The sequence below is a fragment of the Conger conger genome, chromosome 4 (genome assembly GCF_963514075.1).
Source record: "Conger conger chromosome 4, fConCon1.1, whole genome shotgun sequence".
NCBI classification, from domain to species: domain Eukaryota; kingdom Metazoa; phylum Chordata; class Actinopteri; order Anguilliformes; family Congridae; genus Conger; species Conger conger.
Genome location: NC_083763.1, coordinates 62,952,207 through 62,963,813, shown reverse-complemented (window position 1 = coordinate 62,963,813; position 11,607 = coordinate 62,952,207). Strand labels below are relative to the sequence as shown.

The following is an 11,607-nucleotide window of genomic DNA, read 5'->3' as shown; positions in this document are numbered from 1 at the left end:
AAATATGGACTTTACTAAAGTTGTGTTACACGAGGTTGTAGAGAACCGAAGACAAAATTCCAAAACTGCAATTACTGGCTGCCCTTGCAAGAGTGTTTCCTCTCTCCCAGGAGAGCTGCCCTGTGTTCTGGGTAATGAACTGTGCAACAGCTGCATTGTCCCAACATGTTGATGAAAGGTGGGCTTCTCCAAACTGCACAAGTTTTAATTGCTAGTGTTCTTGCACAGTTTTCTACAACTGCCTTATTGACCGGCACAGTATGGAAAGAACAAAAGCAATCTTACATCAAAAGACCTCTAGAAACTGTGGTAGTACTTTGTGAAGCAGTATCAAAAAGAAGATTTAGTGTGGGTTCAAAGAATTTCATCAAGTGCTGTGTTTTGTCTAAAATGCGCGATTCATTAGGGAACATCCGTGGTACCCAAGACAAGACCTATAGGGACTACTTAGTAACTCACAGTCCTAGCTCAGATGTCTATGGAAGCAAGGCAAATTCAAGATTATGCTTGAAATTGAAATAGCAGAAAAATCTCTCTTAAATCGTTCAAATTGAAAGTGAACAGCTGTCCCTTTCCAGTTGGACATGTTAGTCCTTTTCAGCTCACACTCTATGTCTACTGCTTGATGCAGGTGCAGATGCATAGCATCAGAAAATACTTCAGATATTTGAAAAATATATCAGATATTTTAATATATTGAGCAAATGATTACTGTATATGATGGCAAACCAACTTCAAACCAACTGCACAGGTGATTTGTGGTATTCAAAATGAATGGTTCCACATTTCATCAGCAATCAGGTAGTGACATTCTGACAAAAAACATTCTGTGGCTGGAAATGAATTCATAAAAAAAATTCAAAAAACATTTTTACAAAATACCACCACCGTTGTTCATTATTTAACAGATGCTATTACAATGACAATAAAAATGAAACCACGACATAGTAATATGAATGAATATGGCAATTGAAGACACTTTGGTATAAAATATTTTGTTACCAAAACAAAAACATATATAACAAAGAGTGTTAAATGATACATGCTACACATTAGAGATCTTGGTTTAATCACAACAAAAGTATGAAAATATGCTGCTTTGCCGTAGATTACAATTACAAATGATATTTCACACCAGGCTACAGCTTAATGTTTCATCACTGTCCAGGCAGATAGTACCGAGCACTAAAAACACACATACTGTACAACAACTGAATATAAACATTTCACTGTAAAGAGAAAGTATTGGTCCTACAGTAAGTGCTTGTTGTTTGAAGCATTGTTACTTGTCAAAATGAAACACCTTACAAGACTCATTATATGGATGACAGAGAATAATGCCACTTTCAGTTTCCTCTCATTTAAATATTAGTCTATAGCAAGCCCAAGCAAACTACTTGTACAAATATGTTGCATTGTGAAACCAGTACCGCATTCGTCAATCCCAGGAATCCCTGAAATCTTCTGCAATACACTCAAATTAATCATGTAGTTTGTACCTATTGTACAACCCTTGTCTTGAAAACCCAAATATTATTTTCCACTGTTCCACAGAGTACATTAAACCCAGTGTAAAATCACTATAACAGATAATACCATTATAATGCACATAAATCAAATTAAACGAACTGTGCACTGAAAAGCCCTTTATAAGTTATAATAAAACATAACTGTTTTCTGCTATATAACTGGAATATCATAAAGTTAATCATCTTTATCTTGAATTAAAAGTTCCATCTGTTTCCTGGTTATGCTTTTGTCACAAAGAGGCAATTCTGCAGAAGATGGTAATCCTTAAATTTACTGTATAATGATGAGCAAGTTGCTCAGTGCATAAAAGTCTTGCATTAAAGTTCAAAGTAAGTGCTTGAAATATATCTGGATAAAAGATAAAAGACAAATACTGCGGTTGAGGCAGATAGGAAGTCAGTACTCAGTACAGTATATATAAATAATAAAGCAATAAAAGATTGATGCTATGCTGTAGCTCCACACAGTCGAGATGCTGCTGAAATCTCCTTGGTTTCCTCTGGTCTCCCAGAGACCACAAATGGCCATGCCTGTAAACATAAGTTTAAGAGAACTGTTACAGTATTGGTGCAAGAGAAATTAACAGAGCAACTAAGATATGCATGCATTGTCTCACATTGCCCATCACTGGCATTATTCAATGTCCCAAGTTATTCCCAAAAGTAAATTACTTCCCCCAAAACAAAAAAACCTAGAAGAAATCAGAGGTATAGAACTCAAAACAAAATCAGCGGTATATATTACATGTTGTAAGTGATACATTCAGAAATCCATTCAAAAGAAAAAAACATTGCACAAACATTGCATCGAGTAGATACAAGTGATATTCCCTATAAATATGTATCTACTCTGGCTGTACATGATTAATCAAAGGCAGTTACAACGTCACAAAAATCTGGATGTTTGAAGTCGTTAATATCAATCACCATGCCACGCCAGTAGCTATTGTGTTTTTAATAATATTTTTAATATTATAAAAAAAGAAGAAAAAAAAAGAGGCAAAAGCACACGTATTTCATACCAAGTTAACAGGGTGCACAAAACAGCTCTCGTATCTGTCTTCTTGAAGGAGCTGCCGGAGGTGCGAGATGTAGCTTGAGGCAAGTCGCAGCGTGTCCAATTTGGACAGTTTAGTGTCCGCCGGTACCCATGGTAGACTGGTTTTCAGTCTCGAAAAAGCTTTGCTCAGCACTCTCATCCTCGCCCTCTCCCTGGCGTTAGCGGCGTTCCTCTGCGACTGCTTACCGTCCTTGTGTGCTTTGTGGAGCAGGTTGTTATTGGGTCCAGTCCTGGCGCGTCTTTTCTTGAGGTTGTTGTAAACTACGTCGTTGGCCGATTCGTCCTCGGAGTTCTCAGCAGAATTGCAAAGCATGTCAGCCATGGCATTCCGCTTGCGGTTTCCGTAGCCGAGGTCTTCTCGGTGGACAGCCAGATCTTGAATGTCTTCAACATCACTTACTGAACCTGTGGACATCGCAGTTGCAATCTGCGGATCTAAAATGTATTCTTGTAAGTGAACTTCCTATTGATGCGCAAGCAGTTTTCTTGAAAGTAACGTGAACTACATGAGACAGCTTTTTGAAATTTTAAAATTAATTACCATCAAAATCTATGATAAGAGTAGCTTCGAAAATCCTATATGGTAGTTTCATTGTTTAATTGTTTTAAACAACAGTTTAATTTAGCCTACCTCTTGTTATGTATGACTGTGGTAGCTATCTTCTGAGGCAAACTTATCCGTGGATAAAGTTTCTGCAAATTTAACTGTTCAAGTTTTGGCAGGTGTTCAGATGTTTTTTTTTTTTTTTGGTCTTTTCCCCTCCCCTCCCCGTTTAAAACGCGTTGCGTTTCTTTTTGACATTGGAGACTGGCCCTTCATCCGACTTGGCATATCATATCGTTACGTCATTCGGCGTGGTGATTGCATTAATTAATTCCGCATGAAATGTGGGCTGTGCCTATTGCAATACGTGATTATAGATTATTTTCTATGCTTTAATCCAGGCGTGCCTGATAGTACGGTAAATCCATATATATCTTCTTCTTATTAGCAACAAAAGGTAAAATTGATTAAATGTTTTGCATGAATAAAAAAAACAATATTGAACATTTCGGTTGGACTAAAAACTAGGTGCCCTGGAGAATGGTACACTGCATCAGGTGCTTGAAAGGTTGAAGCCAGAATTATAATCAAACTGAAATACAAGACCACTCACAATATAATTAAGGTTATATTATGGATTGGATTTGATCAGAATAAAATCCTCTGAAATCAGTAAAGACCTTATCCAGCAGATATATTGCACTCAAGTCTGGTTTACCTATGAAATGCAATGTCCACTTTGTGTAGATTTCAGCTTCAAAGAGAAATGATTTCAGGGTGATCTCCTTTAATGAGAACCTTTTTTTTTGTGTTATTATGTAACTCTCATATGTGCCCAATCTTTGGAAGGATGATATCCCAATGCAGTGGAATATAGGGATGGTAGAAACAAAGACTTATTTACAAGGACGGTTTATATGCAATAGAACTGTCACAATATCCTATCAAACAGATCTAATCCTCAGAACGTTTCACAGAGATATAGAGTTTCTCCACATGTAGAGCTGTTTCACACAAGGTCGTTGTGCATTGGCCACAGCTGTCAGCAGTTCCCATTACATCTGTAGATCTGGCATGTATATTAAAGGAGAAATGGCAGGGTTGCCAGCTTCAGAATGTTTTTCTTGTCCAGCAAACTTGTGTCATCAACAGACAGTATACAGTAAACGGTGCCCTTTCCCACACGTGAACATCATTCCATTTTAAACAGCCTTGGTGAATGCCAGGACTGATTGGGAAATGAAACTTTTCACTGGATTATATTAATATTTGCTATTGACTTCAACTGGGAGATGTACCTTTTATTCCTTATGACAGTAGAATGGGTAGAATACCAATTTAACCTACAGTAAATGAAATTAAATGTCACACTACAGTAACATACCATGCTGGAAAAAAACAGGTCAAGCTATGTTTTGAAACAGCTGGTAGCTGATATTTCAAGACGGTCATAGCTGGATTTTACACACCAGTACTGTACTAGTTTGGATACATTGTTTACTTGCCATTGTGCAACCACCCGATGTTTGGGCAGGCTATGGTTTGGTCACAATTAACAGTTAGCCTATAAACTGGGCTGCTCAGGTAGGCCTCATGGATGCCTCACATATGGATCCCCATGGAATAATGCAGCCAACTGCCTTCTTTAATATGCCTTGGCACAAGAAGAATGTTCTCATATAACAGATGCCCTGGGGTGTTAAAACTGTGATTCTTCTTACTTTGTCTATCAGCCACTTTGGCCAGAGTGCACTTTGGCCCCAGAGAATAGAAGGGGAGAAAAGTTCAATCGCACAGATTAGTGGGGAGGGATGGGATAACCTGGTTCCAATGCATAATTGTTTTGATGATTGCTATTTTCCACATGCATTCAACTTTGTGTGAATGTGTGTGCTGAGGGAAAGTGTGAATAACAGAACAGTAATAACGCTTCATGAATTCTGAGAGAATCATGCACGAAGTGATTTTTAAGGAGTTTCTTTCTATGGAATGAATATGACAAAAATGTTTTTTACCTCCAAACTTACTGTACACCCTATCTTGTTTGCTCTATCTTGTGTTTCATTTACCTGTGTTATCTCAGAGAGGGGCCTTGAATTTCTTCAATATATCTTGATATGTCTGTTCAAGACTCTTTGGGGGCTACAAACATTTTCAATTTCAGCCCTTCTGTTTCCCTTTCCAAAGAATTAGTTAAGGACAGGTCTTTTCCAAGTGACTGAATATTCTCAGCTAATTTGATAGCTTTAAGTTGTCATTCCCTTGTAATCGGCATGAAATTGTAATTATTTTTACAATGCGGACTCTTGGCCAAATATTATCCAATAGCACAGCTGACATGCTGTATTTCAGTGTGAAGCCATGCCAGCTCACTGGCAGAGATGTAGGGGACGGAAAACACAAGGGTGGAAAAAGCTGAAGAATGTTTTTTGACCGATTCAAACTTAAAACCTAAACTTATACTGTAGTGCAACAGACGTAAAATACAGGGAAAAAACGTAGTCTTGTGATAGAACTGTCGTTGTACTTTGAAGAATTGGAATGATAATATTTTAGGTGGTGGCACGGATGGTGCAGTGGGTAGCACTGCTGCCTCACAGCAAGGAGGTCCTGGGTTCGAATCCTCGTCGGCCGGGGCCTCTCTGCGTGTAGTTTGCATGTCCTCCCCGTGTTTGCGTGGGTTTCCTCCCACAGTCCAAAGACATGCAGGTTAGGCTGCTTGGAGAGTCTAAATTGCCGTAGGTATGAGTGTGTGGGTGAATGGTGTGTGTGCCCTGCGATGGACTGGCGACCTGTCCAGGGTGTATTCCTGCCTTTCGCCCAATGTATGCTGGGATAGGCTCCAGCCCCCCTGCGACCCTGTTCAGGATAAGCGGGTTAAGATAATGGATGGATGGATGGATATTTTCGGTTAACATTCCTTTCATTCCTTTTTTTCCACTGTGAAAATATTATTTACAATGGTATATACCGCAATATACCACTGGAAAGTGTTTAAACTCACAGTTCTATCTTTACATTCAATTTTTACGAAACCTTTGCTTTAGAACAACGGGTTCCTGATTTTGTAACATGTGGAGTGGCAAAACAAGCGTTGGGGGACCTCACCTTTTCTGCATTTTGGAAATCACATGAATCAGGGTAAATTTGGTATTCTTTTCACAGCAATTGCCCAGTGAACCAAATCCATAATAGTTTATAATTCAAAAAATGTGCTAACATGGAGAAACATTGATAGAATGTGCATTGTTATAATTTTTGTCAATTTAGCCATTGCATACTTGTACAAAAGCACTTGCACATCTAGTAGGAATGCTATTATCTATGTTTTGTATAGGCTCTCTGGAACATGATCAGCCCACCTACGAGGTTCACTGACCAGTATGGGTAAAGCAGTGGTGACATATAGACAATGCCCCTCTCCGTGTGCAATAATAAATTACACAAATTGTGGTATATTTGACTTGTTCATGGGGGTTGGGTATTTGAAAAACTAAAATCAATGGGTCTCAATCGATATATTATTACACTTGATGTTAGTATTGTAGTTATTTTAGTTCTTTTTTTTAATCTCCTGGATCTCCTGCTGCCAGAGTTGAGAGCAAGAAGACGGAGGTTGAGAGGGAGAGGTAGGGGGCAGGGTGAAGGACAGGGGGGAAGTGTGATTACCCTTTTCAAGAGCATTTCAGTACATATCTTCCAGGATAACTTAGTACAGAATACAATGTATTTTACACCTCATAAAACCCATAATATCATTTGGTTACCATATGTCCTTTTGGAGTCTCCAAATGGCGAACATAGATATAGCTTAGAAAAAGCAATGCAGAATGCTCATGGAAGCAGGGAAATCCGAGGACCACACCTACTGGTTGCCAAGCGTTGTGGCTGTGACCATTGTGTTTGTTAGCCCACCAAGCACAGCCACAAGCATCTGCATCCACCCAAAAACAAAAAATCCACTTCCATTGTGTTTGATCTGCTGTAGCTTCTGCTAAGACAAAGGCGCAATACTTAAAGGGTTAATTGGAATCCTATTTTTAAAATCCCTTCTTCGTGAACATCACCATGCTACCTTGCCAGAATAATTAAGCCATTTTCTCTCCATGTAATTTCTCTGGAGGAGCATGATTATTTCCAGTTGAATCCCTGTGGCTCTTGACCAACATATTGTCAGGCCAGGTCAGTTTGCTACAGCAATGCCTCTGGCTCATTTCAGCTAACAGCTACAGTACGAAGGGCAGTGGTGGTTCATGAGCTGAAAATTGGTGCAAAACTTTCTTTTAAACTGCTCATTGGTCTCAACCTGTTTTCCTTAACTTTCCAGGATTAACAGGAGTGCCAGCAACTTTACAAATAATTTGGCAGGCAACACACAGCTTCTTCACATCGTGTTAGGAGGGTTAAAAGTTCATAAAATAATCACTGTATGGATAGTGAAGGAAAATTAGGGAAAGTTTTCTGCCCAAACCATTTTTCAACTCATCAACTGCCACTGCTTATTGATTAAAACAGATTTTTTTATAAATTGAATTCAATCTCCCCAAAATGATGTAATGAATCTGTGCGTTACTTTCCAATGAATGACTCAGATCGTAGGCACTGAAAATGAAAAATTTAATTAAAAAAATGGTTGAGACCAATGATCAATTTAAAGGAAAGTTTTGTGCCTCACCAATTTTCAGCCCACTAACCGCTGCTGAAGGTAGGTCAGTGGAAATGAGGCTGGTTGTGGCCTATAGTGCTTTTTCAGTTCCATTGGAGATTGACCTACAGGTCCATGGAAAACTTTAGATGGATATATAAACATCAGTTGTTGCTCTCCCTATCATGTCTTCCAGGATACCAGAGAGGTCTGACGTGCTGTTTGAATTATCATTGGGTGTGTTGGTCATGTTTAATCACCCAAGAGACACTGTGTGTGGCTTCTGCTTTGTGGGTGGCTGAGAGAGTCGGTCCAATGTACAGTACAAACCTCACTGAAGTACCAGCAGCATAATCTGAGGACATCCAGGAAGTCAGCAGGCAGAGAGTATATTTCCCATCTGAATCCCTTACCGGATGTCATTAAAATGAGAAGCAGAGAGTGAAGGTGGATTGCTCTTACTGTGTGGTGACGCCAACATCTAATGATGCTGTCCATTAAACAATCCCCCAATGACCAGTATGAGGTTAATCATGTACATTCTAACCCGCAAGTGAGTGTGTTATACGTGTATTCTTAACCTGAGGAAATTGTTTTGTTTTTCTGTAAGCAGTTTGTGTGTCTGAATGTACATGTATGACTTGTTTTACTGCGTACCTTGACTGTTGTCTGTGTATGGTGCACATACTGGACAGTTTACATGTGCAGGTGAATGCAGGTGCAGAGGGTCAGTGCACAGCCTGGATATTCACCACAGAGGGAGCAGCACTTTTCCCACAGCGGGAAAGGGCAGCGCTGGGCTTCTTCTCCCTTGCGTTGGTATTTCTCACATTTCTCTTCCTCTCATTCCGCAGGAATGCTCCATGGTCCGAGGACACATTCCCATGCTTCCATTAATCCCGCAGCTCTAAAGTTTTTCGCATGAAAATCCCCACATCAGCTGGACTTCAGGAACAGGGGATCATCCTTGAACCTGTCATCTGTCGAGGTATTGAGTTCCAGCACCAACGCTGCATGATCTGGCTGGGATTGGAATATAATCACAGTGAAACGCGCCAAACCACAGAACCAGACATGCTGAGTACCAACAAGGCATTTGCTGTAATCCAGTTACAAACCACACCCATCTAGTTTTGATCCATTAGCATTGCAGCTCTGCTTCAGTACAAATCAATACAGTGGTTGATTGCTTCCGTTTTCACATTATATTAAGCATTTTTGAAGATGCAACAAAGACTAATCTGATGAAACATTACTGTGTATGCCATTTGTGTCAAACTTTGTCAACTCTGTTTCCTGCTTTCATTAAAATTAAAGAACATTATTTTCCCATTTTCTCATGCAGATTTGACTAATTTCCACTTATATCATTGAAACTTGGAGGCCCGGAAGCCTTGTGTAAAAAATACTGTAATTTGGAGTAATTACAATATTCTGCTTTGTCTGTCAGTACACATCTTAAGGAGTGCACTTTCTGCCCTAACTCTCCCATTCCACTGTGTCTGAGCTGAGACAGGTGCAGAGCAATGACATCAGAAACAATCTGTGTTTTCCACGGCACTCGGTTTCCATGGACACCACGGCTTCACAGCTGCAGTGTAAAACAAATGGCGTGTAAACTGCACCACAATGGCTGTTAGTTAAAACGAATGTGGACCATTAAAAACGGCTTTACCTGCCTTTATACATGAGCTCCTTGGACAAAGACAATCAGATCATACTTGGTACATCATGAAGATCATAAATTAGCATTTATCTATATGTGTTTATCGCATATCTCATGAGCAACAGATGGCTTTCACTGGTGGCAGACGGAGGAGTAGATGTAATCTTTCATACGCCCACGTCACACCGTTGAGCTACATTGGTGCTGCAGTACTTTTTTGCAGGCCTCAGATTAAAGAACCTAATAAAATAATGTTACTGTAAATAAAGGCATTATGTGCTTTTTTTCCTGAAAAAAAGGCATGCATTTTTGAAAAAAAAAAATCCTTCCCACAACCCAGGACTCAAGAGACAAACAAAACACACATTTGCTTTAAAGCCAGGGTCTTTTGGGACCTCGTATCAAATTCTTGAGTCTGAAGTATTCTTCAGTCATGGCCTGTTTGGAGCAGGGAAGGTCCTCATTAAACAGTGTCTCAGCCAGGCCCTCATTACCCCGTGACTCATGGACTGCTGGGACCCTGAACAGGTGGTCTCCTTGCCAACCCCTTTCAGGAACACCCCCTTCTTCAGCGCAGTCTCACCCCCTCACAACGGGCCAAGACCAGCTCTGACTCACAAACTCCCCTCTCACATTCAGAGGAGCATGACTTCCTGATTGTAACCTAATCATTTCCAGTTCATTTAAGATACTCCCACAGTGTATCATTTTGTAGTTTTTCCATAATAAATACAGTTTCTCATCAGGCTAATTATGGTATGGTAATGGTTTTGGTTATGATTAAGTTGCATATTTTGATGGAGCTTGTCAGTTCAGACAAATTTCAATTGTTTTGACATAAAATAAAATGGTGCTTAGACACATGCACACATATTCATTTTTCAGGAATTGAAGAGAGGAGACCGGCAATGAATCCATGCAAAGGTTTTCTCATTGGTGATTGCTCTCACAACATCAGGGTGGTGATGGGTGGTTGATGTAGCCAGTGACACTGTTTTGGGTACTCTTTACCCAGGGGGAAATTAAGTGCTGTGTCTTGGAGCTGAGAAGCATGTAATACTGTGATGCCTGTTCTGATCTCACACAGATGTGGACTTTTTCTTTCCCCATTTCACATCATTTGCTTCAAAAGCCAGTGCTGAAAACCAGGTCATCTGCAGGTCTTCTGCCAACAGTTTAATGTTGTGGGAATAATTGCAGAATAGAGAGAGAACATCCAAATAACAATTCCATGAGATTCTATATGGCAAAGGATTCAACTTTTGTTAAACTGCACCACAACTAGACTTTCCAAATACTTATCACATGGAAATTGTGGAGGAATTGTAGCTGACCTGAAATAATTCCATGCAAATCATAATTATTTTCTAAAACACTGCATATGTAAAATGTGTGTTTATTGATTCATTGATTATTAACACAAGCGCACAAATGGTTTCTAATTTGGCCAGGGAAGGGCAAAGAAATAACTAAATACTGGAAGCAGCATTCTGTATTTTTAATGTGTCTATGTTTCAAAATTATTCAACATAAAAACTGAAGACTTTCTCATCTTTGAACAGCTGACAAAATGTTTACAGAAAAATGTAAATTTCTGTAAAAATGCTCTGATAGTACATTCAGTGTCTTAACAATGATGACTATACTGAACTCTCCACCTTCATAACTATGTTTCACACTCAATCACAGAGCCAAGTTATGAGTTTGTTCTGCAGGTGCACAGCCTGATATTTTATACTCTCTAAGAGAATGTGTCTGCATGCACTGTGAAATTGCCATTAAGTCTGATCAACGAGCTTATTTTATCTAATGTCCTGTTCATGGGAATTTCATTTCTGTGTTTCCCAGTGTTTCAAACTAAGGGCTGAATAATGTGAACAGTGTAATAAATTAGAATTATTCCTGCTCTCTTCTCCAGTAGGAAAAGCATGAATTTACCATTTGCTATGACAAAGCCTTAAAGGGGTATAAAGTCCAAGCTGGAAGACAGTTGGAATTTACATGCTAATTTCTTTGCTCACACAGAAACCATTGAGTTATGGGAGTTATAAATTTGTTCCTATGGTGGTTCACATAGCATTTAAGGAGGTCTTCCAATCTGCATTTAAAAGGCTTATCTGTTCGTAAATCAAACAGTGGCCTTTCACATAGTCCATAATTTAT

At 39.3% G+C, this 11,607-nt stretch overlaps 1 protein-coding gene across 1 annotated transcript; it reads right to left on the bottom strand.

Annotated features, from left to right (window-relative positions):
• Positions 1–786: 786 nt before the first annotated feature.
• Positions 787–3,210, bottom strand: LOC133126321 (transcription factor 21). Its single transcript, XM_061238424.1, has 2 exons — positions 2,552–3,210; positions 787–2,060 (listed from the first exon to the last, which is right to left on the bottom strand). The coding sequence occupies exons 1-2, from the start codon at positions 3,002–3,004 to the stop codon at positions 1,977–1,979; spliced, it is 537 nt and encodes a 178-aa protein (XP_061094408.1). The 5' UTR covers positions 3,005–3,210; the 3' UTR covers positions 787–1,976.
• Between the last annotated feature and the right edge of the window lie 8,397 nt (positions 3,211–11,607).